Raw genomic sequence first — 26,148 nt, 5'->3', positions numbered from 1 at the left:
ATTTTAGTTTTGTCCATGTATATCTAAACATAATACTGGACATTACATTAGTGTCTTGTATATTGTATCCAAACACAATACACAAACAATAATTTTTAGAATTTTTAGTGTTTCGGTCCTATTGTGTCTGTCATACCTGCGCTATTTATAGGATTGCGGATATATCCAAAAATAAATAATTTTTTTATATTTTATTTTAATCATATATGTTGTAATATTTTAATTTTATTGTTTAAGAAAAGTATGTTTAAGAGTAAACATTTTAAAAATATTTTTGTATTTTGCGGATATATTCAATATTCGAGCAAATGTGCAAACTAAATCGTATCCGATCCAAAGTTAAAAATATTGGATCTGATCCCATAACATAATTTTAGGGTGAATCGGATCGAAATTTTAGTTATATCCAATCCGCTTTCACCCTTAAACAACTAGAAAGGTGAGTGTAATTGTATTTTAATAAATTTTCAATTTAAGAATAATCAAAATTACTTCTATCACTGATATTGTCATGGTGATTTATGCATGCATCATCACCACCATTAATCAACACACAACGAAACAAAGGAATCCAAGTAATCGGAATGGAGTAGAAATAGACTTGGAATTGAAATTTTCGTCTGTCACCCAGTTAATACAAGCTAGATCAAAGGAATTGATATGAAATTTTAAAAATTCTTAGTACGATGGTATCTTTATTAAACAACGATATTTATCCAATTTTTTATGTATAAAGTGAACCGCTTTGTATATTTCTCTTTTATCCATAGACTAGAAACAAGGTAGACAAAATCTATAACGAAGACCTATGGAGAACTCCTATTATTAGTACTTAATTTAGAATACCAATAATCATCACGCATAAGTAACACCAATAAAAGCCTACCCATCAGAAATATTAGCACTTAGCAACCCCAATGTGACTCCAATCAAGGGGTCATTAGATAAGATTCAAGCCAATAGACGAGAAATAAATGGACACAGTAAAAGTAGTTTATATAACCCTTTAAAGAACTCATTATAACATAACTACCAGATAAATCTTAATCAAGTTTTGGCATCAAGTAATCCTGAATATTCATAGGCCAGGAAGATTGATTACACATGAACGAGAGCCTTGCTATAAAATACCAAACCATCTTCATTCTGCAATACATTGGCAGGCACAAATTGCCATCAGAATTTAATATTGAAAATAAACTCAATACAAGGATTATTACTGCACCGAGAAGATTGTAGATCATTCTACCTACCTGAACCCATTAAGACATATCAGCCTAGCTGCACAGCACTTCCTACAGTCCAGGTAGAATTTTCTGTTATGACAAAACGCCCAAATCAAAAAGAAAAAAAAAAAACAACCATCCCAATACTGCATGAAATCATCTAGATTATAAAACGACACAAAACTACTCTCATGATTATAGCCAAACAAGGTGGCACTACTCAAAGTAAGATATGGTGACAAAAACTAAACACTAGTAATGGACAACAAGAAACACAAATCTTCACGCTGATAAGTGTTAGAATACTAGGACACACCAGAAATAAACACTCATGATTCCTGTCCCCGACCGCAAAGAAGCTTCATATAAAAATAAATCAGTAACCTTGCAAAAAAACCACATAAACTGAAATGCAAGAGTAAACAATAATCAGTGATGCAAAATGTTTAGCTTGAGCAGGTTAGATAAAGGAACTCCACTACTTCCCATTCCCCTTGAGACCTGCGCCAAGGTGCCAAAATCTGTATTCCAGAATTATCATCAGTTTCTAAGACAACAATAAAAACTTCAAAAAAAACCTCACAATACAGCAAATATAATGTATCCAACATAAAATTCTAAGATAACAACATGTAGTCTATCAATAATATGAGGATCCATATTCCTCAAAGAGGGAGTTAAGGTTACAACAACCTTCTTGAAATGACAACAACTAGTATGCTCATCTCTTTCTACCACCACGCTCTCTTAAGCTGAGAGTAAGTATTTCTCCTCCACCAACATTGTAATGGGCAAGAGACATATTATCCTTGAGAAAGCCTGGTTTTCCGCTTAATTTCTGCTTGTTAGCAGGGAGTTGTATCTCCCCTGCAATCTTTTCCTTCAGACTGCCAACAGTTTCAGACAGAGATTGCACTGTAATTTCCAGAACTTGTCCTTTAAGATTTCCTTCATCATGGTTTGGAACAGACACACTGATCCGGAGAGGTCCCTGCAAAGACAAAACCGGTTAGGAAGGACAAATAGAAATGATGGTACATGGTAAATAAAAATTAAGAGTAAAAAATGAAGATTGTCTAGAAAATACCGGATGTTGAGCCAGAAATTGATCTTCAGGAATCAGTGCAGAATCATCAAGCTTCTGCCTCTTTGGCTCTGGTTCCTCTGGAAGTGGGGGAGGAGCTTCTTCAGGTGGTGGTGGCGGTGGTGGCACTCCTTGAGGCATAGGTGGTGGATGCATCATAGGCATACCTGATGGTGGGACAGAGAAAGGAACAAAAGGTCGGGGAACAGGTATAGGAGTGTACTGAGATCCTGGAGGTGGAGGTATGGGAATTCCTTGGCTATTCATAGGAATTGATGGAGGCATTGGGGGTGGTTGACCAGCCATAACCGACTGCTGCCCAGAAGACATTGGCATAGGAGGAGGTGGGGCTGGCCGAATGTTAGGATTAGATTGCATAGATTGCATCATGGACATTACTGGTGGCCTAGGCGGAGGAACAGAAAGTCCACCACTGTTTGGAGCAGAATACTGGACTACATTGGGAGGAAAACGGGGAAGATGATTCAATGCTAATCCAGCTGGTGGTGGAAGAGGCCGAATTGAAGGCATACCAGGCCTAGGAGGAGGTGCAGCAGGACCAGGAAGGTTCTTGGCTTCATTATTAGATGGATCATTTTGATCCTCACCACCCATATTCTGAGACAAGGCTATATTTGCAGTGCGGCCAATACTACCGGTGTGACCATCCCATATAACTTGCTTAGGTTGCTCGTCATTTTTCTTCTCAATCTCTGCCTTGACCGCATTCGAAACTTCTTCCTCTGTTGTACCAAAGATATCAGGACGGGTTCTAGCAAGTCCGACAATGTTTCTTGAAATTTCATCATCCTGAGCCAGAGTTGTCTCTCGAATTTTGGCAAACATCCTTTCTTTCTGTTCCTTGTACTTGGGATCAATAAGGGAAATTCGCATATGTTCTGACATTTCACTAATAGGAATCAGTTCACCGGTGATAGGAGAAACAACAAACTTGGTTGGATCTCTTTCTGCAGAAATCCTCTCCTCTGGTCTTTTCCAGTTCTTCACAATTTTCATTGGTGGCTCAGGTTCTTCAGTAACCATGGCTTCATTTCTCTCATCATCCTTGTCTTCTAAACTAGCTTTTCCCAAGCCCTCTGCAACAAGCTGTGCCTCCTCCTCGTCCATTTCCATTTCTACCTCCTTTCCTGGCTCTACAATATCTTCTTCTGAGGCTGACACCTTGCTTCTCCTAATAACCTCTTCAATGGTCATTGGAGGAGGTAACTCTTCATCCTCATCATCAACAAAGTCTATCGTTTCAACCACCACAAAGTCATGCCAATCAATCATAGCCATCTGTATCCTTTCCTGCTCTATCTCATCCTCGGCTTTTTGCCTGGCTTGCTCTTGTGAACGCTCCCATTCTAGCCTATTCACACACCTCTCAAGGACAGTTGTCATGTCAGGAACACTCTTCTTCAGCTTCTCTGTCAAACCCTTTGGAGGCATCAAAACCTTTGAATATGCATCCGCAAGGGATGTAAAGAACGTAAACATGCTGTGGGTTGGTTTCAAGAAATGGAACTGTGGGTTATTAACTTCCCTACTAGTTAATCCTGTCAAAAAAGATTTCCCATTTCGAGCCACAAACTGTGCCGTAAGCTTTATGATATCCAGCTCTTCACCTGTAATTCCTTCGGGAAGCCGAACAGTGTACTGCTCGGCTTCAGGGGGTTCAAGCACTTTCTTAACAGGTCTAAACTGGGCAGAAATATCAGGCTTTTCAACTGCCACTGTGCCATTGCTATCAGGGGCCGGTGCAGAGGGTGCAGATTCAGGAACAGACGAGTCAGGAGGCTGCAAAGGTGGTTGGGCACCAGAAGATTGATTCTGAGCACGAAATTCAGCCAAACGGTGTTGATAATACGCATGATAGGGATCTGATGCGTTGAGGAAATTGAACTTGACATTGCCAGTGTTATTTGCAATAATCCTCTTCTCAAATTCGGGACCATTCTTGGCAACAAACTGGGAAGTTTTATCAACGATGGTTCTAATGTCAGGAGGGGGGTGTATAATTCCTATAGTTCTAGTATGGGTAGCAACCGTTGCAGGCGGCGGAGGAGGAGCTGAATTCGACTTGTTCTCCTCCTCCCTATCGTCCTGAGGGAGCTGAGACTCAGGGAGAGGACCGAGATTTCCATCAGAAGGAGGAGCAGGGAGAGGCAGTATCGGCAATGAACCTAACATGATGTGAAAACCCCCTAAAAAGCTCAAATATTTTCTATGCGAATTCACAAAAAACCAAAATCAAAAGGAAGCACCAAAGCAGCCCTGCAAATGAGAAACAGATTTTTAACCTAGCGAAAGCTAAAGGAAATGAAAGCCGCAAAACTAACAAGAGCAACACACGCGTGCCTAGGGTTCATTTCGATGTATTTGAAACCTATTAAAAAAAAACATGATTCTGTAGGAAGCAGAAAGTAAATAAGCTAATAAAGAAAAGTGAATTCAGGAGAGTAATTAGATGAGTGGGTGAGTACGAAGTGGAAGAAAAGGAGGGAAGAGCTTACAGTGAAGGGGCTGGGATCTTGTGAAGCTATTCCGAGAGAGAGAGAGATTGAAAGGGGATGCCCTTTTCTATGCATAGATCGATGATCTATCTCTCATTTCTGGCTGGGTCGGTGTATTCGCTGCCCTTTCTAGCGCTTTAAGGCCCAACCTCTGTTAATTTCGTTTTTTTTTTAAATCAAAGATAGGAGACTCGAATCCGCAACCTCTTAAAATAATTAATCCGCAACCATTTGAACTATAACTCATTGGCTATTTTTATTTTCTTCCCTTAACATAAAATAATTCACTTTATATTTTCATTATATAATTAATCAAATTAAATAATAACTAATTTAATAATTTTTTCCAGTCATACTACATAACAAGGTAAAATAACGATAACATTACAATATATATATATCATTTTCTTAAAAAGAATGAAGTTTATGTTTGTAGTAGTCCAGAATTGAGATTCCCTATGGTAATTTGGAGAAATACAAAACATACAAGATGATGAAAATGGAAGCTGGAGGAATATCCTCCTATTCATTGAATGTATTGGAGCATCAACAACAAACATTAGAGGCCCCTCAAACAATACATATATTCCCTTCCCCACCCTCCAACTCTCGTGTTTGCTATGGACACTCACTAGCAAAAACAAAAAAAAAAAACAAAAGAAAAAGAAAATCCTGCTATCACAGCAGTTCCTCCCCCAACTTCCAAGATCCAAATCAAACTCTGGTGACCAAAGAATGTGTTCTCAATAAATGGCAACTTCTACCGGTCCATGAATAGCGGTTTCCTAAAATGTTTCTATTACCGTGTCGATCAATTGCATACATTGGTCTGCAAGTTCCAGTCATCCAGAAGGCCAGAAATCGAAGCCTCGAGCTTCTTGGCCTGAGGACCCGGCTTCAGTATATTGACGTCGCCCCACTGGGAGCATGGATCTGACCACCAGCTCCTCTGCCCAGAACACCACGCGCCTGGCACGACTTGTTTGCGACCGCGGTGAAGGATCTTTTCATCGATCATGTCCAGCACCGGGTTATCAACTGCGAACTGCCTTGCAAATGCAGCTCCACTATCTACCATCCGATTAAAATCGGATGTATTAAGGTAGTGTGGTTCCATCTTTGGAGGATTGTCCCAGATCATGAATCTTAGGTCCCCATTTACAGTTGTGTTCTTAAACTCTGGTGCATTGCAAATAACTGAATGAAAGTAGCCTTCTTGAGATAACTTCACATTTGTGAAATACATCAGCAGTACTCGAGGTAAATTATCCCAACCAAAAATGCAAAATTCGAGGAAAGATCGGCTCAAAATTACCCAAGATGAACCTGCAAGGAAAGGAAAGCAGTCAACAACAAACATAAGCAAATCTCATAGGCATAGGTAGTGTTGTTACACAGACAGCATGAGAGGAAAGAATTGCCTGTGTAGAGTTTGAACGCATCAGGGGTTGACCGTTTCTCGGTAGCCTGAAAAATTTGACTTCTCCTTGCTAAATATAGCCCTGGATCAACTACTATAGGATGGAATCTATCGCCTCTGCACAAGCAAACAAATAAATGATCTAAGACCAATTGAATAAGTACCACAAAGTACAGGCTAGCAGAGAGAGTTAACAGTAATTGTCATACATTTTCCATCCAAGGTTGCTAGTGTGATCAATGAAATTCAGGTCTCTCCTAACAGAAGAGAAAACATGAGAAAGATCTGGAAAAATAAACAAGCACAGATCAGTAATATAGAAACAAGAGTTGAGAATATGAAAGATCCACAGAAGTTAAAACAGGAAAAAGTATGTAAGGTTCTTGTCACCTATAACAAAATAAAGTGAAAATACTGTAAATGTTATTGGATTTTAAAAGCAAGATGTCTATGATTGAAGGCCACACTGATGAACCCTAAAATGGAGGACTTATTGAGCCTTCAAAAGCCAACCTATGTAGTTACAAACCAGCTTTTTCAGCATACCTCATATTTCAAAATAAAAAATATTGCTTAGTTGCATTCTTTACTGCCTTCTTATTAACAAGATGGTCCAATATCAAAGGATGTACGTCAATGATCGGCACTATGCAATAGCATGTGCATACAAAGAGAAACAGTGCCCCCCCCCCCCCCCCTCCTCTCCTCTTCTTTTTTCCTTTTGGGCACCATAATCACAAAGAAAATGTTTGATATATGAAACTCTTATATATATGCCATAAAGTCCAGCTTGAAACTTGTCAATAGCAAACTGTTATTTTTGTTACTTGTGATAAATTCCAGTAGCTGATGTATATTGGAGTTTAACATACCCATTTCCCTTTTTCTCTAGAAGCATAAGAAAACTGGTTGAAACTTGAAACTAGTATTTAAGCATCTAAATATGCTGTCAGCACCTCCTTTACACTTTAAATCCTAATATTCACATACTATCTTTTGTAAACTTCTTTGGCTCAAAAACTATTGACTGTTTATGCAATAATAGGATTCCAGCATAGAGCCAAACTCTTCAACTCAGACATTGATATGCAATGGCTAAGCAGCTTGTCAAGCAAGCACAGATAATATTGATTTTTTTTTTTCTTTGGTGGGGCTTAGAAATGTAAACTGAACCAGATCACATGACGAATTTCAGCTGAATTTCTTTGGTATGTAGGAAGGCTTGAAGAAGTCCTTAGAATCTGTTGTTTCATTTAAGGAAAGAGCAGTACCTTCTTTCTTTTTACTATAAATCACAACAGGCGTAGCCAATGGGAAAAGTGCACCATCTACACCTCTCCTTCCCCACCCTTGAGGTAGTAAACATTTTACAATCCAAGCCCTCCCTTCCCCTCCAAAATCCTAACTCACAAATAACCATCCCTAATTCCTCACTCCTCTTAACTTTCACATGCCTATGTATGACTAACAAATCAGTTAGAAGACCAATCTTTTCACCTTGTGTCCTATATAAATTCAATTCTACAGCCTAACTCATGATCACCTCCCAGAATAGTGTAAAATTATATGAACAACCAAACTCAGACTAACACAAGGGGGCAGCCCGGTTTAAAAGCATGCTACGCAGGTTCGGGGAAAAGCCACACCAAAGGGGGTAGTGTAACCAGCTTAACTTGACCAATGGCTGATTCCACTCAGAGTAACACAAGAATGATACTAATTACTAAATTGCATTTCATGACCCTATAGCAACCAATTCAAAATTCAACGATAATACCATCTATGAAAGGAAGGTCATTCATTTGGATATTAATTATTAAATCTTAAGTTTCTAATTAATGCCAGATCTCAAACTCCATAAAGCGAGCCTGACTAACAGAAAATGAAAATAAAGCTCCTTAGAATCCGCATAAACTTCCCAACAATAATTACCAAGCCACTACACACAAATCACCTAAGAAGACAGGTCAACTTCATAAAATTGCATTTAAAAGCTTGTTGAATTGAACTTTCTTCTTTCAGTATAATGATTCGGTTATCAAATATAAAAATTCATAACAGAAAATTTGGCATACCATCCTGAGTGATGAGAGGATAATCACGTGCACTCAAAGTAATGAACCAATTCCAACCAGAATCCAATTTCAACATGATGGCAGCAGCACGCAGCGTGAGGGCAACATTGGATGAACCCAAGTACGTGATCCAATCAGCATTTCCAACCACATCAACGTTCCCAAAAGCCCGAATAGCCGGCACCGCCATGACAGCGGAGACAAGGGCCAGCCTCTCGTCATCTCCGGCGTCCCTTCCAAGATGAAGGAGGTACCGATTCCTTGGGTGATAAACCGCCAGCATCAACCGCAAGATCCGATCCTTATCTTGGTGCCCGCCAGAGATAAAGTACGCAAAAGAAGGAGGGTAAGGAGAACCATGCTGAACAAGGGAAGGAAAAGCCTTTGGGGAGCTAAAGGAAGAGAAGGAAGACATTATCAGAACCATGAAAGTGAGGAACACCGCACTGAACAGCGTGAAAAGCCATTTTCTCTCAGCTCCCATGATAGTGGGTGTGGCTTGCGGTGGCGTTGGGGCATATGGCGTGTGGGTGGTTCCGGTGAAAGGAGGGATTTTTGGAATCCGATCGGGTCAAAGCCCGGATTTTGAGATCGTTACGGTTGATGGGGTAGTTCAAGATCTTGGCTTTTCCTAGGTTGGTGTTGTTTGCAGGTTGATGATGATGATGGGCATGGAAGATATCAAACTAACTTACATTAACAACAAATTAAATAAATGGTGGTCGGAACAAACAAATGAAAGCTTAGCTCAGAAAGTTCCAAAATTTTGTTGCAAATAGAGATAGAGAAGTTGCAGTTTGTCACTTAATCAATGATGAAATAAAATCCCAACCTTGCTGTGAGAAAAGGAGGAGCTAGGTTTTCACAAGTTAGATGGGGGAAGATGTTGGGAGTTTCAGAGATCACGGATTCATGCCTCTCTTCTAATGTTTCACATTCTCATTATTGTCATTCATTCATCTCCAAATTCACTATTTTTTTTATTTTTTCCCATGGAATTACTAAGAGAAATGAAACTTTAATATATAACTCTAGCTCAAATAAGACATTAATTATAATAATTAAAATTAATTTTTTTACAAAGACTGTTATGTCTATTGATAGAATTTTGAATTTTCTACTGTTATCCAGGTTTTTTTTTTTTTCTTCAATATGTATATTTTTGTTTAAGGAAAGTTGGTGTGAAAAGGAGATTTATTCCAATAATAAAAGCATTGGATTTTTTGAATGAAAATATAATTTTATTAATGAAATAAAACTGAGATATGTCCAAAACTAAAAAGAGAGATTTATTAAAGCTTCTAGATAAGAAATGAGATTAAACATAAAAATAAGAGAAAAGCTAAAAAATAGCAACTAAGAAAAGATTAAAATGTTATATGTAATAGAACGAGACATATAATTATTTTTTTTTAATGACGTTTTAGGGAATGAATTTTTTTTATTTTTTTAATTATTTAATAAAATATAATTTCTTATCATTTAATATTTTTTTATATATATTTTTTATCAATTTTACTGTTCTACCATTAACCCAATCTTTCTTCTATCTATGGACACTATTTTTAAATACTTTTACAAATCCCAAATTTGGGATGTGATGAAAAATAAGAATGTTATTTATATACTAAAATCGGTCACTAAAATTAGTTATTAATATATTTATGTATAAATATATGTGTAATTTAATTTATTTTTAATATGTATTTATATTTCAATTTATATTTTATACTGATGATTAATTTTAATAACTATTTTTGATATACATTTATTATAGTCAAATAAAAAATTATGTTTTAATATTGTGTTTTTTGTAGATAAACTAAAAAGTTATTATAACTAATTAAATTGATTGAATAATCAATTTACTCGTCTGTTTAAATAAGTATCTAAAATTTTAAGGTGAAAACTTATGTGCAGTCGACTTCACGTGAAGTTGATATTTGAGAGCTGTTAGATGATTTGACTGATTTGACTAAATTTTCATCTAACGACTCTCAGATATCAACTTCACGTGAAGTCGACTTCATCTGAGTTTTCACCAAATTTTAATGATGTATTGTATATATGGCAACTCATTTTTTAAATAAAAAATTTAAACAATACACAAATTTAAAGAGCTAAATAAAATTTTTATTTGTTTATACATTTGATAATAGATATCTAAAATTTGAACATTTTTCATCTTTAAAATTTGGAACATTTACTGGCTGTTAGATTTGTTCAGTTCACTACTAAACATGATAAAATTTAGTTCACTAATAAAAATGGATGAAATTTAGTTGAAATTTATGTAAGGCCAACTTTTTTTTCACCTATAGGATAAAAAGGTTTGATACAGTTAACCAAAAATAAAAGATTCATTTAGTAATCAAGTTGGGTTGGTCTAGTGGTTAGCTCACTAGTCCGCTTAAGCAAGTGTCGGGGGTTCGAATTCCGCCGCTAATCCGCTTAAGCAAGTGTCAGGAGTTCGAATTCCGCCTTGTGCATACAGTAACCCATTGGCCAGCGACAAATCTTTAAATGGAACTCAGTACCGCGATGGATTAGTCCTTGAGTTGGGAGATACCGTGAAAAACAAAAAAAAATTCATTTAGCAGCTTCTTTATTTATTTATTATTATTTTTTCTTTCTTTAAATTTCATTAACGAGTAAAAAGACAAAAGAAATTGTTTGATTCAGGACTTGTTATAATATTCATAAAAAAATAAACCAAAAATTAATAAACTTGTTCTTTTCAAAAAAATAAATTTGTGGTGACGGCTATGCATAGAAAAACCCTATAAAAAGTCAAAGAGAATTTTTATTTTTTTTCTAGTCACCGAAAAAAAAAAGAGATTTTTCCCTCTTATTTCATTTGGATTCACTAAGCACAAATTTTTATCTATTTTATTTATTAAAAGCCACCAACTAATTTCTAAATTTATCATAATTTATTTTTATAAAAAAAATTGAACTTAAAATAAGATCTTTGAATACCCTAAACAACCACATTTTATCAACTATATATTAACTTAAGACACCAAAAAAACTATATATTAACTTCTCTTTCCTTTTTTTATAAACCCAAAAAATCACATGTCCCTGACCAAAATAAAGTAGTTGGGTTAGATAAGTCAAAAAAAGAAAACAAATCAAATATGAGTTGTTGAAATTTGAAAAATCCGTAGGTGATGGTTTCATACTTCATATGTTATAAATTCTAAATTATTTAACTCAAATTTAAGAATAAATATATAACGATCCAAGAGTTTAAAATAACGGAAAGTATTGTTAAAGACGTGTAGCAACGTGGAAGTATTAAAAAAAAAAGCGAGTTCGAAGTTGGTCAGAACATTGTTCCGTACAAATATGAATACGATATATAAGTATTAACTAAGCATAAATCAATCTGATAAAATTAGAATCAAACTAAAATTTTATCATGACTGCATTTTCTTTTATTTTTGTTGACTTTATCAAGTGTCAAGTGATATTTTTCTTGGTAAATGGTGACATTATGGAAGCATAGTTTTTCAAGTTTAAGTATACAAGGGCAAATTGTGATTGGCGAGTTTTTTTTTTTTTTTTTTTTTCCTTTCAAGAAGATAAGTTGGACAACTCCTGATTTTAACCATTACACATAATAACACTCATGCATAGTCGCATACTACACGTTTACACTTTACACACTCAACACCCAAGATTCTCATTTGTTATTAGCTTTAGTTAAGTCTCCAATTCAATTGTATAAATTATAAGAAAAAGATCACTACCATTAGACTTTATTTTTCTTGGGATCTTTTAAATTCGGTAGATTAAAGATTAATTCGTTGTGAATCAAAACTTCATTTAAGAATTTGTTGATAGCCAATGGGTTACTGCATACACAAGGTGGAATCACAGCGGGCAATTTATACCCTATCCGCGGGTACCCAACCCGATCCACTGCGGGTAGGATAGCCTGATAGGGTACAATCCGGGTATATCTGTGGGTAGGGTACGGGTTTAGGGTGTAGGGTGTATCCTACCCTACTCTACCCGCACCTCATATATAACACATTACGGGTATCCAACCCGATCCAAACCGTTTGGGTAGGGTAGACTACCCGATCCGCTGCGGGTAGGATAGGGTACGGTCCGGGTATATCTGCGGGTAGGGTACGGATTTAGGGCACATTTTATAAAAAATAGGTATATATTGAAGGAAGTGAGAGTTAAAACCACAATCTCTCATGTAATAACTTACAATAAATGAATAACCACTAAAACTAATTAGTTAATTTAGTAATTTAAAGCATTAGTTTCTTATTTTTTACAATAAGTGAGATCATTCTATATAGTTTTTTTTTTTTTTTTTTGGTGAATGAGATAATTCTATTAATATTACGGATAAACAAAGATCATTCTTGCCAAGTGAAATTTTTGTGTGTTGTCCTTAATTATTAAAACAAAAATACACAACCATTCCAAGTCCGTCAAGAACTCGAATCGGGCCCAGCCCAAATGACTAACCTCCACATGATCGTTGGGGGCTTATTTCTGGCCTTATTAAAACACAATTATGTTTTTGGACATAGCATCAATTTTTGAAATACCATGGGTTCTTTTGAACCCAACAACGTTTAATTAGAAAGTAAAGTATTTATAATATTTTACCAAAAAAAAAGTATTTATAATATTGTTTTATTTTATATAAGAGTTTATTTATTTTGACACAGATTACAAAATAATTTTTTATTAAAAATATAAATTGTTTTAATCTATTTATTTTATATTCATTAAATAAAAATATTTAAAATTTTTTACTAATAATAAATTTATCATGTATTTTTAAAGGACATATTAACTAAATTCTTTATATAATATTATTATATACACTTAAAAAATAAATAATAATGTAAATTGATAGGCACTCATTACTAGAAATAATAATAACAATTTGGGTGATTACAATTAGTTTCAGTTTAAAAATGAAAAAGTTGATGTCCAAACTGATTTAATTAGTCTGTCTTAAATTAAATCGAGTCATGAAATTTGTTAAATAACTCAAGCCAAACCAATGTAATTACGTTAGTTTAATATCTTAACTACTTCCTCATATAAATATAATTTCACGTAACTATCCAGTTATTTTAAATATAATTAAGTTGGTTTATATCTCTCTTGAGACGTGTTCAGAGAGATAAGAAAATTGCTTTCATCTCAATTTGGAGAACGAAAAAAACAGAACCAATTGCTTTCATGTAAGTTGGAAAAAGAAAAAAAAAAAAAAAAAAACAGCACCATTTCTCCAATCCCACACTATCTTATCTTCAACTAAAACTAGACACGTGTCACGCATGCCATTCACCTCAAAACGCCGTCGTTTTGCACTCAGATATTTTATCTTTTCCTTTTGAACCCATGCACAGTACTGCTGAGTTCACAGTTTCAGTTTCAGAGTGAAGTGAAGGGAAGACGATAATGGTGGCTTTTGGCGGTAAAAAGATGCGCCAAATGGTTGTTGGCTTCGGTGGAAGTGGCATCGGCCAGGTCGTTGCCGCCGTCACCGTTTCCTTCCTCCTCCGCCTCTTCACTTCTCCCGGTCCCGCACTCCCTCCGGACGATGAAGATAATGACGGCGGCTACGATGTGCCGGAGAACGGCATCCACGACGCGGAAGCTCCGCCGTCCGGAAAGGTTACGCCGGTTACAATCCGATGGAACAACATCAATTGCTCCCTTTCCGATAAATCGTCCAAGTCCGTGAGTTCCTGTTTCATCTCTCGTTCATTTTTTCTTCATTTCGTTAATGCTGAGCTACTGTTTGGTTGCTGAGAAATTCTGAGGAAAAAACTAGAGTATATGTCTTTGATATATCGTGATAATTTGAGAACTGAGAATATAATTTGCTGCACTTGTTAGTTCGATCTGTGTAATAGTCATATTGTTTTATTCGTTCTATCTGTTGCTTTATTTGTTGATCATGATGTTTTAATGAGCAGGTGAGGATTTTGCTGAAAAATGTGAGTGGAGAAGCAAAACCTGGAAGGTTGCTAGCTATAATGGGGCCTTCGGGTTCAGGGAAGACAACTCTGCTTAATGTTCTTGCAGGCCAGTTGGCAGCATCGCCTCGGTTGCATTTGTCAGGCCGTTTGGAGTTCAATGGAAAGCCTAGTTCAAGGAACACTTACAAGTATGCTTTTTAGGAAAACTTTGATTGCTGCAATTTGAGTTCATTGAAGTAACCAAAGAAAGAACCATTCGTATACTGTTGTATTGCTGTAGGTTTGCTTATGTGAGGCAGGAGGATCTCTTCTTCTCACAACTCACTGTTCGGGAAACATTGTCTCTTGCTATAGAACTCCAGCTTCCCCACATTTCATCTGCAGAAGAGAGAGATGAATACGTGAACAATCTCCTTTTCAAACTAGGCTTGGTGAGAGTCCCTCATATTCCTTGACTGCTGGGTCGTATATGTTGTTATATAGCAATATTTATTCTTTTCCTAAAACCTTTACAGTTTCGAAGTTTCCTCTTACAATGGATGTTGATTTTTTCTTCTACTCTGACATGTTTTGTAATAAGAATCGCCATTACAAGTTACTTTGTGTCTCTTATATAACTAGTTTTAGCTTTCCGTTTCAAATTTTGATTGAAAAGATGCTACAATTTGGATACCCTATGTTGCTGATATTACACGTTTTGGCAATTGTGTGTTTTTCTATTCAAAAGGTCAGTTGTGCTGATACCAATGTTGGTGATGCGAAAGTTCGTGGAATCAGTGGTGGTGAAAAGAAACGCTTATCCTTGGCATGTGAATTACTTGCAAGCCCATCTGTTATATTTGCTGATGAACCCACAACAGGTAACATGGATCTTTAAAATTTGTTTGCTTCACAGTGAATTTGAACAATATATCTGTAGCATACCTTCCTGCTAGCTCGTACTCAATCTGGATAGCCATTGACATATAAAGTATACAGTTTAAAAGGTGCAAGATAGCACTTCTTTTTTATTAACTCTGGTTTTTATGTGTAAATGGGCTGCTGGCAAATGTGGTCAATTTTCTCACACAATCATAGCATATTATTTTCCCTCTTTTCATAGAGTTACATGATCTGCTTTCAGGACTTGATGCCTTCCAAGCTGAGAAAGTCGTGGAAACTCTTCAACAACTTGCCCAAGATGGTCATACTGTAATTTGCTCTATACATCAGCCAAGAGGTTCAGTGTACAGTAAATTCGATGACATTGTCTTGCTAACAGAGGGTTCACTTGTGTATGCTGGTCCTGCCCATGATGAACCGTTGGCATACTTCTCAAAATTTGGGTAATCATCTCACATTCTGACCCTTCTTTATCTTATGCTGTCTTATACTCTTCACACTTAAGGAATTTTCTCTATGAAATATTATTTCTAGGACCATGTTATAAAACACACATGCATATGAATGCTCTACATTCTTATCTCACAATTATTTTCCGTAAATTTTAGTGATCAAATATGTTTGCCTCCCAAAAGGAGAAAAGGATCTGAGGCATCAAATTTTCAATGTTTGTGTGCTTGATTGTTTAACATCGTCTCTCTAAATTTTATGTTTCATTGTTACAGATAAGAAAAAAGTGGTAATTTGATTTTACTAAAGTTTTATTAATGATCTTATGGCTGTTAGTACCTAGCAATTGGCTGATAATTGTCGATATAACAGGTACCACTGCCCTGATCATGTGAATCCTGCTGAATTTTTGGCTGATCTTATATCTGTAGACTACAGTTCTGCTGATAGTGTTTATTCCTCTCGAAAAAGGATCGATGGTCTTGTCGAGTCATTCTTGCAAAGGCTATCTACATCTTTTATAATATATGCAACTCCAATTACTGTAGATGAGCTCTCAAAAAGTAGAAAGAAAATCAGTAGGAGGACTATTGTGCAGAAGAAAGGAGGTTGGTGGAAGCAATTTTGGTTGCTTCTTAGGCGAGCATGGATGCAGGTCTGCCTTTTTCTTTTCATTGTCTGGCTAGTCATTAGAAACAGGGCCTGAATAAAGTTTCGTTTTTCAATTTTTTGTCATGATGTTTCTTAACAAAAGACTTGCAAGATTCGCTGAAGACATTTGGCAAAACATAATCATAAAACTGGCAATCCAATGTTGTTTATATATCTTGTGTCTGGTGCAGTTTAACTGTTTAATTTCCAATCTGCTTTTAGCTTCAACAGTATCACGTTTGTTTTAATTTCTTCATCCGTATGTGTAAGTGTTGGATTGTTCTTTTGTTTTGGGCACAGAGAAGATGTGTTTGTATAAGTAGTTTATTTCTTTCAGATTGTAAGGAGAGTGAAACTTATATTTCTCATTCTACTTTATTCATGATTCTCTGGCTGATTAGGCTTCCCGAGATGTACCAACAAACAAAGTTCGAGCAAGGATGTCAATAGCATCAGCAATTATCTTCGGTTCAGTTTTCTGGAGAATGGGAAATTCCCAGACTTCAATACAAGACAGAATGGGATTACTTCAGGTTTGTGATGTTCTTGATTCATGTAACCTGTTTCTCATTTGACCTTGTAAAACAATTTTGAAATGTTTGTATGTTAATTGTTATAGTTGATTTATGTCCTGGTTAAATTGGAGAAAATCTTATCAACATGCTAGCATGATCTTCTGTGACGGGTTATGCCTCAGCTATATCAACACACAGTGGAAAAAATGTACTAAAACTTTTGTACACTAAGTCTCATTTTTGGTTTACACATGTTTCTTTGTTTGGGTTTTCTGTGCACTCTATATAATAAACAACCTGTGTAAACGAACCCTTTTCTTCCTATGTTAGCAAATCATTTTTTATTGATATTAAAATCATATAATGTAGTCAAAACAATTGAACATAATAGGAAGGATATAGTAATGAAAAGGTGACTAACCTTTTATATTTTTGTTATGCTATTTAAATGAAAGTTTCATTGGACAAAATTTCGTTTGCTTCATTACATGGATGGACTCTCAGGTAGCCGCAATAAATACAGCTATGGCAGCTCTCACAAAGACTGTTGGTGTATTTCCAAAGGAACGTGCCATTGTTGATAGAGAACGTGCAAAAGGCTCCTATTCTTTGGGTCCCTATCTGTTCTCAAAATTGTTAGCAGAGATTCCGATTGGAGCCTCATTTCCATTGATGTTTGGTGCTGTTTTATACCCAATGGCTCGTCTTCATCCTACTTTGCTCAGGTCAATTTCCTTATAGAGCCTTAAAAAGGGAAAATTTATCTAAAGTACTCTTTCCTATAGGTTGTTAAAATAAGTGGTTCCCCACATATGAAGTTTCCATGATTTCCTAAAGGCCATAACTTGAACCATTTATCCTTAAAACTATAGAAGACCTATAAAGCTAACACATTGAGATAAGTGATAAATGAATGTTTTGTAGACAATAAATAACATCTTCTACCCTTTTCTCTGGAATTTTTGTTTGTCTTAATTTTATGGAGGAAAAAAAATAATAAATAAAAGGCTGAATTCTGGGGAGTAGGGAATAGAGATGCAGAAGTTTAGTCTCTGTCATTCTCTTTCCACTTCCCTTTTTGCCTCTGTTCTTTGGATCACTTTATTTCAGTTTTCTTTCGAACTTATATATTGTTGATTTACAAGTTTTACATTTTAGATTTGGGAAGTTCTGTGGAATTGTCACCATGGAGTCTTTTGCTGCATCTGCAATGGGTCTCACTGTTGGTGCTATGGTTCCAACCACCGAAGCTGCAATGGCGGTAGGCCCATCTCTTATGACAGTTTTTATTGTATTTGGAGGCTACTATGTCAATCCTGAGAATACCCCCATCATCTTCCGTTGGATTCCCAGCGTTTCTCTAATTAGATGGTAAGCACATTCTGATTCTAGATGTTAGAAGAGTTCCATAAACCAGAAACACAGAGCTGAAAATCTTACCAAAGTTAAGCATTGGTTTTTTTAATGGTACTATGACTTTCTAATTGACCCATGCACACTTTCAGGGCCTTCCAAGGACTTTGCATCAATGAATTTAGCGGTCTTCAATTTGAGCATCAGAATTCTTTTGACATTCAAACTGGAGAACAGGTGACAATAGAGTCCTGGCTTCTTTTTTTTTTTTTTTTTTTTTTTTTTCAAGTGGAAATATGATCATGTTTAACCGAATTAATAACAAAGTCAAAATTATATACATTATGTCGTGCACATCAAAGCCAAAGAATTTTTTTTCAAGTAACGAAAAATAAAATAAACGCAAAGGGAAGCTTGACAACATGGTAACTTTTGGATTTGAAAAAGGATGGGGGGGAATTTTTTCTAAACTGATCTGATGGTAGAACAATACCAATAGCTGTGGTGCGTTTGCTTTCACCTCATCTCTTACTTAAGCTAAAATTAGTATGTCCATACTCTTGTTAATATTGCCATCATTTCCGCTTCAGTTGTGTTTAAATTAACTTGTGATCTATTGTCTACTTTTCGTGCATAACTATTTTTGTGGAAGATATTTTCACACATTTACCATGTAGTTATCTGATTTTCTACTTTCAGAATATGTGGAAAGATGGTAATTTAATGGGATCTACTATCTTGAATGCTGATTCAATTTCCTCTTTCTATGTTCCCCTTCCCTCAATGTCTTTTGCAGGCACTTGAGCGCCTTTCCTTTGGAAAAAGTAGGATTAGTGATACAGTGTTAGCACAAAATAGAATACTGTTCTTCTGGTATTGCACCACCTACCTTCTCCTTGAGAAAAACAAGCCTAAATACCAGCAACTTGAGCCAATCCCACTTGAACAAAACAAAACACACTTCAAACTCGAGGAATTAAACCCTGAACAAGTTGATCAGACACTTGAATCTCAACCTGTCAGCCAAGATGGATCCAACCAGCCTCTTGAGTCACCTGAAGTGGATCCTATTGGTCCATTTGTCTTAGAAGGTTTGTAATCAGTTGGGCACTAATGCTGTTCTTATCAGATATCCACCTATTTATTAATTTATACAATACAGGTACTAAGTAAAGAGATACATATCTTTGCAAAGGATGGCCTCCTGCAGTCACTGAGGCCCTAAGCCGTTCCCCATAAACATGGACCACACACAATCAAGATGTGATTATCGAACATACAAAAAGTCAACTTTTCTTGAAGGTCTTTACTTGTAAAAATAAAATGAAAAATTAGAGTGAATTTTGGCCTCTTGAGCTGTATCATGTTCGATTTTACCAGCTGTTCTCCATTCAATAACAAGCATATGTCGAAATCATCCATGCAACGGGTTTTGTTGAATGTGAATATTACTGTAATTAACAATACGTAAAGGTCCAAGCGAGTAAAGGTTTTCTGTTTATGAACTTAGGATGGCATTAACAATTTAACATGTGCCTAATTGATGGCAGGTGGAAGCCTAGTTATTCCTAATCGTTCGTTCTTAGGCCTAATTGATGAGTTGTTTTCGATTGCATTAGTGGATTTTGTTGGCTTCCTAGTGTCAGTAGTGTGCTTGTTATTATTATTATTATTATTATTATTATTATTATTGTGTGTATTTATCATTATTAGGATTTGTCTTTCCAAACAGATTTTTTTTAAAAGATTTTTTTCATTGTGTTACGTTGATTATTGGAAGCAATTGAATACGCCAAACAACGTGAGAAAGATTAAGACTTAAGAGAGAAGGCTCTTACTTCTTAGAAGCAAGGAAACACACACGCTACCCTTTATTCCAAATATGCGGTGTGACGTATACGTATGTATTATTATTGATTGCTACCCATTCCTCTGGCTCTTTCTCGGAAAACAACTTGTATATTTCGCCCTAACTTCACTCCAACGTCCTTCAATTCCCTCACGCTGCATCATCAACAATATATATATACACACAACCTGGCCACATCATAATATCATATCCATAATAACGTCCATCCACTATACAAACTAAAAAAAACAATGCAATCAAGAACTTGTCTCTTCTCTCTTGGCCTTCCATCACTCCCTCCTCCTCCACGGCGTAATTCATCACTACCCTTTATTTCACACACTAATAGGAGGAGCTTTATATGTGCATCATCATCATACGGGCACCACAATTACAATGATGGGAAGTTGGTGGATGAGGACATGATCACTCTTAGATGGAGAATCCGGGAGATTGAGATGGATGAAAATAACAACAATGAAGGTCCTTCTGATTGGATGAGCAAATTGGAGAAGAAATACTTTGCAAACTATGAGTCAGATGTGTGTGAGGCAGTTGGATTCTTACAGAGAATGTTAATGGACACTAGACCTTCCTTCGCATTCGCCATGGTCGCTCTGCTTATGCTAACCATGTCAACCTCAGCTTCACTACTACTCTTTAATCTCGTCCATTATTTATTAGCCAACCCAATCATGTAATCTTTCAACCAGATATGTATATAGCATTAAATTCTTCGATGCTCAACTAGCTAGTGTTGCATGTGATGTAATGAGATCTTAGAAATAAATAAATGTCATGTTGTTATTAGAGACACTAAATCACTAATAGTAGGTTGAATCATTTGGCACTTTAAGATTATAACAAGAAGTAGCAGAAAAACAGATGCTAAATTCTAGAAGTGGAACTTCTAGATACTATACTCAAGGTTCCTAATTAAAAAAGGAAAAGTATAAAAAAACTAAATTGGTTCGACTTGTCTATAACGCCGTTATATAGTTGGCAAGTAATTAATTAATTAAGATTAATTAATTATTATATATCATCATAGCTCCACTAGACAGATGCATGAGAAGAGTGGTTCTGATGTTGGTTCTAGATTGTTGAGTTTAATTTCTTGGTACCCATTCTATACGTGCCGTTTCGGTTGTATTTAACTACAATTTTTTGTTGACAATGTCAATCTTTCTAGACACAATTGCAAAATAATGTTTAGTTGTAACCCGAATCTTATGCTGCTTTTTGAATCAAACTTTGTTTCTTCCTCAAAATTCAAGGCCAAATGATGACACTTCCAGTTACAAGCCTTGCAAGGGATGACCCCGTCAAATATTAAATTACTAAAAAATAAAAAATTAAATAAATACATATTTGATTTTTATTGGTGAGACATGAATCAGAATATAATAGTATTTTTTTTATATTCACACTTGAAAATTGAAAAATGAAAACTCATTATTTCTTTACGATAAAATCAAACTATACCAACTGGTAAGTTAATTAGTTGGCCATCTTACTATTTAAAGAAAACTTTTTAAAAAACTTCGAACAATATTATTATAGACTGAAAATTTGGTGCAGGTGATAAAATTGTGAAAGAATAGGAAAAACAAAGAAAAGAACTTTTATTGATTGTTGATTGAATTGAATTGTACTGAAGTGTGTTGTAAACTATGAGGGTAAAACTAAATATATATAGAGTATTGTCCTATGAAAGATAAAAGCAAATAAAGATAAGATAAGAACAATTAAAGATAAGATAAAGATAATATAATAAAGACTAAAATTAAAATTGAATTTTTGTATTCTGTTGAGCTGAATTTGTGGGTCACGATACTTCTTTATTGTTGTCATGGGCTAAAGTAGAAGAGTAGTTTAATAGCAGGTAACATTATTGATTTAGCATAATATAGCGATGATAATAAAGGGAGTAGTTCAATGCCAACTTCTATGTTGAGAATAATATGGATATAGAATATATAATTATATACTGAAATTATTATATGTATTCTGCAGGTTCCATGCAAAATGCATAAACCGAGACTCACATGTTAACCATTAGGTCGGCGTTGCCCATAATAAAAAATTATTTGAAAAATTCCTAATCATATATATTGTTATTAGATTATTAGAAACAGTTGAGGCAACGTTGAAATAGATAGTAATAAAAACAAAAGCGCCGTCCTTTGTTTTGTTTATTACTAATATCAATAATTAATGTTAAAGGTCAAGCCTCTTTTATTTCTGCTCCATCACTTTCTCTTCTTCCTTTGCCCCACACTCTATAGTCTATACCTTCTTCGTATTTTTCCATTACTTTAATTATTTCAGCTCGTGCTATATTATGCATATAATTCAAATATCTCACCTAGGAGTGTTTGCGGTATAGTTTGGATCGGTTTTGAGTAAAAAATTTATCCAATTCAAACACTAATTTTGCTTGCGGTGCGGTTTGGATTGAATGACTTTAAAAAATCTGATCCGATCCGATTCAATTTCAAGCTGTTTGGATTGGATTGGATTTGTGGTTTTGTAAATTAAAAAAATTAAATACATATAACAAGTCTTAACATCAAATTTTAAATAATCAACAATAACATAACAATTCTCAACAATATTTTTAAAAGCCAACTATAACATAATAATAGAAATAAAATTATAGGTTCGTTAAAATAAATAAATAAATAACATTTTGAACATAAAATATTTATTAAATAATAATAATACTGAATAATATAAAAATGTATAACAAATTGAAGGCTCAATTTTTTAGTTATGGAACCGTTAGTGTGCTTTCCTCGGATATGGAAATAGGAAGAAATAGACAAAAAGGTGGGACAGCTTTATATCATTTTTAGGTGAAAGAACTCGGAGGGTCCGAGTTCTTTGTTAAGCAAAAATAAACAAACAAGTCGGAGGGTACGACTTGTTGATGGCTGGAATTTGAATTTGAATTTTAACAATGCAAAACGGACCGTGAGTTTTGTATATATATATTTTTTATCAAGCTGAAAATGAAATCGTAGGTCCGAGTTCTCTTTTTTAAATATTAATTTGAATCTGCCAATGGTAAATGGTAGGTCCGATTTAGGTTTATTGAAAATATCAGATTCCGTGTTTTTTTCTCCTTCATGGTATGTAACCCAAAAATTTGTTAGTATGGTTTCTGTTATTATTTAATAGAATAAGAAAAATGGATAATAGAGTACTTTTGAAAATGTATTATTTTGAATGATAGAGTACAAAAATAATACACATTTCTATTCAGCTTCTAATAATAACAACAGTAATAATAAACTTCCTAACAATAATAATTTTAATTATAAAATATTAAAAAAATTAAAAAAAAATCTATATCTGATAAAAATGATAATAATTCCTAAATTCAATTTCTAACCACAACAATAATAATTAGCCACCTAACAATAATAATTATAATTATGAAATATAAAAAAAATTTAAAAAATTTAAACGGAGAAAGGAAGAAGAAGAAGGTGGAAGCGAAGTTGAAAGTGAAATCTGAAAGTGATTGTAACCGGATAATGAAAGTGGATTGCATGAGTCTTTGTTTGATTTCAGGGCACCGTTAGGGGAGAAGCTGCTGAGCGATGCGTGTCCAGGCTGCATCAAATCGGACCGTGCGTATAGTGAAACGCAATTCGGACGGTCCGTGTGGTAAATGGGAACTCGCAGGGTCCGAGTTGTGGTTTTACTGACACCACAAAATTGTAAAGCACTTCTCTCCCCCATATCAGAGTCCAACGCCATTCATGTATCCATATGCAAATTAAATAGCGCAAATTGAACATGTTATAAGTATAATTGTAAATATAATAATAAAATAATAATATTATAATACATTATGCGATTTAGATTGGATTGGATCGGATATAAAAAGTAGATCCGAAATCTGATCCGATCCAGCGATTTATAAAAAATAAAATCCAATCAAATTCGAATTAGTATAATTTTAATCAATTTTCAATTTGAATTAAATTGAATGAACGATTTAATTTAGGTCGGTTTGAATTTGAACACCCCTAATCTCACTTATATTATCATCAGATTCTTACTTGTGACAAGAATTATTATTCATGCAATGCACCTTATAATAACAGGGACTGATTACCTGGTGTTATTATATTTGAGGGACACGCGTCACTTTCCAATAGGCCGCCACATATAGAGAGACGCGGTTTGAAGCAGATGTTAATTACCTGTCAATAAAAAAATAAAAGAAACACGGTTTCGCCACATTACTTAATTAGCTTGGCTTCTTCTCTAATTAAGATTAAGATCAGATCCTTAATTTACACCTCCTTTTCAATTATTCAATTATTTCCCAACTGTGCTTATTATAAATATCATCATCATAGGAATTGAATCCACTTCATAGTTTATAGTAAGAAAAACATCATCCAACACATAAATATATACTTGATAATGCAATCCACTTCTCTGATAAATTATTCCTCATCAGCACCATATTTTCATGGAAGGAAATTAGGGAAATCTTCACTCATAGTTATGGCATGTTGGAAGAATAATGATACCAACAATAACAACTACTATGGTGGTAGATTGGTGGATGAGAGCATGATAGTGCTGAGGAAGAGGATCCATGAGATGAAGATGATTGAGAGGAACTACGAGGCACCTTCTGATTGGATGGATTGGGAGAAACAATATTACACAAGCTATGACTCCATGGTGTTGGAAGCCATGGCCTTTCTCCAGACACAGTTGATGAACACAAGGCCAAGTTTCGCTCTTGGAGCTATGGCTCTTCTTGCTCTCTCTCTTCCAACTTCTGCTGCTCTTCTTTTCTTCCATCTTCTTCACTTTACCAACTCTCTTTTCTCTCCTGGGATCCATTAGATACATTCATACAATACAACTAGTACTTAGTGCTTATAGATTAGAAATATTTGTTTGGAAGCATACTATATATTAATTTGGTATATGAAAGCAAAATTAAAAATTAAAAGATCATGAGCGTCCCTAATTTTATGCACACTTATTCATGTCTAATAATTGCATATAACTGTGTCAGGCACTCTCCAATTTCTTACAAAAAAAACTTCCCAAATATGGTAATATATTGTCTAGTCTAGAATGTATAATAGTGGTGCAGCAACATATATATATATATATATGAGATAACAAAAGAAGAATTGAAAAAATTATATTGAATTAGTTGGATCCTTGACAAAACTGTATTATAAAGCCTTCTCTTAATCCTTTTATTAGATATGAACTTAAGTAATTAGTTTCTCTTAAACTTGAGAAATGTTGTATTAGAAGATGGATGAATAATCGATATAAATGAGAAAATTTATAGTGTAAGATTGATAGAAAGAATGTATTATTAGGTCCTTACTGATATATGATTAGCATGCATGCACAGAAACAATGATGGATGATTGATCATGATTATTCATGAGCAACACAAGCAACTTGGCTAGTTATTAGCAATTCCAAGGTTGTTCTGATTCTCTATCTTTTTGCTGTCAAAAGATACACACATAATTAATTAGAATAATCCAGAAAATTATTGGAATTAACCACAGTACTAGTACACTACTTTTGGTATATGAACGAATGAATATACTTATCGTACAGAAATTAAATGGTGGATGGGAGATGAGATGGAAGAGGCCCCTTCAGTCCAAGACACAACAGCGAGAGCTAAACAACAGCTCCTGCATCGTCGGATCAGGATCACACCATGCGACCATGATGGTATGCTCTTGAACCGACGAGTCAGCAGCTGTGTTTCAGCCCTCTTCTACTGCTTCGGACTGGACTGAAGTGAGCCCCTTCTTCTTCTTACTCCCCCCTCCATTCATCACAACAATGATAATATTATCATCATTGGTTACAAACACAAACATGCATATCTTGTGTGTCTTCTAGGGTATTTTATTCTCAAACAGAATTAACCTAGCTACTAGCTAGGGTTTTGAGTATTCCTGAAGAGAGAGTGTGTGTGAGTGAGATCTGGTACGAGGAAATTGATTAAAGCCAATGAGGTGTGAGAAAGCTAGAGGGTGGGGTTTGTTTAAATAATAAAGAAAGAAAGGAAGAAGCTAAGGATATTTTGGGGACATGGAAATCTAAAGGCAGGCTGAGATGAAGATTTTGGGGCAGTAGTAGCT

The 26,148-nt window shown here is 35.1% G+C and overlaps 5 protein-coding genes across 10 annotated transcripts; 3 read left to right on the top strand and 2 right to left on the bottom strand.

Annotated features, from left to right (window-relative positions):
- Positions 1-982: 982 nt before the first annotated feature.
- Positions 983-4,982, bottom strand: LOC107617697 (putative splicing factor 3A subunit 1). 6 transcript variants are annotated; one of them, XM_088499313.1, is made up of 6 exons: positions 4,827-4,978; positions 2,314-4,587; positions 1,920-2,217; positions 1,543-1,747; positions 1,254-1,316; positions 983-1,146 (listed from the first exon to the last, which is right to left on the bottom strand). In XM_088499313.1, the coding sequence occupies exons 2-3, from the start codon at positions 4,501-4,503 to the stop codon at positions 1,948-1,950; spliced, it is 2,460 nt and encodes an 819-aa protein (XP_088355439.1). In that variant the 5' UTR covers positions 4,504-4,587; positions 4,827-4,978; the 3' UTR covers positions 983-1,146; positions 1,254-1,316; positions 1,543-1,747; positions 1,920-1,947. The 6 variants fall into 6 exon arrangements, with proteins under 6 accessions (XP_088355439.1, XP_088355440.1, XP_088355438.1 ...); XM_088499314.1 differs by having other exon boundaries at positions 1,254-1,295; XM_088499312.1 differs by having other exon boundaries at positions 1,543-2,217; positions 4,827-4,982.
- Positions 4,983-5,313: 331 nt separating this feature from the next.
- Positions 5,314-9,352, bottom strand: LOC107618669 (beta-glucuronosyltransferase GlcAT14A). Its single transcript, XM_016320796.3, has 4 exons — positions 8,322-9,352; positions 6,456-6,531; positions 6,248-6,363; positions 5,314-6,152 (listed from the first exon to the last, which is right to left on the bottom strand). Exons 1-4 carry the CDS (start codon positions 8,803-8,805, stop codon positions 5,638-5,640), a joined length of 1,191 nt encoding a protein of 396 aa, XP_016176282.1. The 5' UTR covers positions 8,806-9,352; the 3' UTR covers positions 5,314-5,637.
- Positions 9,353-13,528: 4,176 nt separating this feature from the next.
- On the top strand, positions 13,529-19,646 carry ABCG7 (ABC-2 type transporter family protein). Its single transcript, XM_088498115.1, has 12 exons — positions 13,529-14,048; positions 14,288-14,478; positions 14,571-14,721; positions 15,018-15,150; positions 15,414-15,615; positions 15,995-16,277; positions 16,675-16,806; positions 17,293-17,513; positions 17,947-18,159; positions 18,294-18,378; positions 18,938-19,232; positions 19,304-19,646. The coding sequence occupies exons 1-12, from the start codon at positions 13,767-13,769 to the stop codon at positions 19,312-19,314; spliced, it is 2,199 nt and encodes a 732-aa protein (XP_088354241.1). The 5' UTR covers positions 13,529-13,766; the 3' UTR covers positions 19,315-19,646.
- A 507-nt stretch (positions 19,647-20,153) lies between these two features.
- LOC107616149 (uncharacterized) lies at positions 20,154-20,800 on the top strand. Its single transcript, XM_016318145.3, has one exon. It carries the CDS (start codon positions 20,242-20,244, stop codon positions 20,689-20,691), a length of 450 nt encoding a protein of 149 aa, XP_016173631.1. The 5' UTR covers positions 20,154-20,241; the 3' UTR covers positions 20,692-20,800.
- Positions 20,801-24,125: 3,325 nt separating this feature from the next.
- LOC107619721 (uncharacterized) lies at positions 24,126-26,071 on the top strand. The gene has a single exon (XM_016322016.3). It carries the CDS (start codon positions 24,434-24,436, stop codon positions 24,866-24,868), a length of 435 nt encoding a protein of 144 aa, XP_016177502.1. The 5' UTR covers positions 24,126-24,433; the 3' UTR covers positions 24,869-26,071.
- The last annotated feature ends 77 nt before the right edge of the window (positions 26,072-26,148 follow it).

This window comes from Arachis ipaensis, chromosome B9, assembly GCF_059453495.1.
Source record: "Arachis ipaensis isolate K30076 ecotype BB chromosome B9, ASM5945349v1, whole genome shotgun sequence".
NCBI classification, from domain to species: Eukaryota; Viridiplantae; Streptophyta; class Magnoliopsida; order Fabales; family Fabaceae; genus Arachis; species Arachis ipaensis.
This window is presented reverse-complemented; position numbering and strand designations above follow the sequence as displayed.

Coding starts and splice junctions, on each gene's coding strand:
- ABCG7 (XM_088498115.1), top strand. CDS start 13,767: ATGGTGGCTTTTGGCGGTAAAAAGATGCGCCAAATGGTTGTTGGCTTC. Junction 15,151..15,413: donor TGCTGATGAACCCACAACAG/GTAACATGGATC, acceptor ATCTGCTTTCAG/GACTTGATGCCTTCCAAGCT. Junction 15,616..15,994: donor GCATACTTCTCAAAATTTGG/GTAATCATCTCA, acceptor TCGATATAACAG/GTACCACTGCCCTGATCATG.
- LOC107619721 (XM_016322016.3), top strand. CDS start 24,434: ATGCAATCCACTTCTCTGATAAATTATTCCTCATCAGCACCATATTTT.
- LOC107618669 (XM_016320796.3), bottom strand. CDS start 8,805: ATGGGAGCTGAGAGAAAATGGCTTTTCACGCTGTTCAGTGCGGTGTTC. Junction 6,532..8,321: donor TCCTCTCATCACTCAGGATG/GTATGCCAAATT, acceptor TTATTTTTCCAG/ATCTTTCTCATGTTTTCTCT. Junction 6,364..6,455: donor AGCAACCTTGGATGGAAAAT/GTATGACAATTA, acceptor TTGCTTGTGCAG/AGGCGATAGATTCCATCCTA.
- LOC107617697 (XM_088499310.1), bottom strand. CDS start 4,503: ATGTTAGGTTCATTGCCGATACTGCCTCTCCCTGCTCCTCCTTCTGAT. Junction 2,218..2,313: donor AATTTCTGGCTCAACATCCG/GTATTTTCTAGA, acceptor TTGTCTTTGCAG/GGACCTCTCCGGATCAGTGT.
- LOC107616149 (XM_016318145.3), top strand. CDS start 20,242: ATGCAATCAAGAACTTGTCTCTTCTCTCTTGGCCTTCCATCACTCCCT.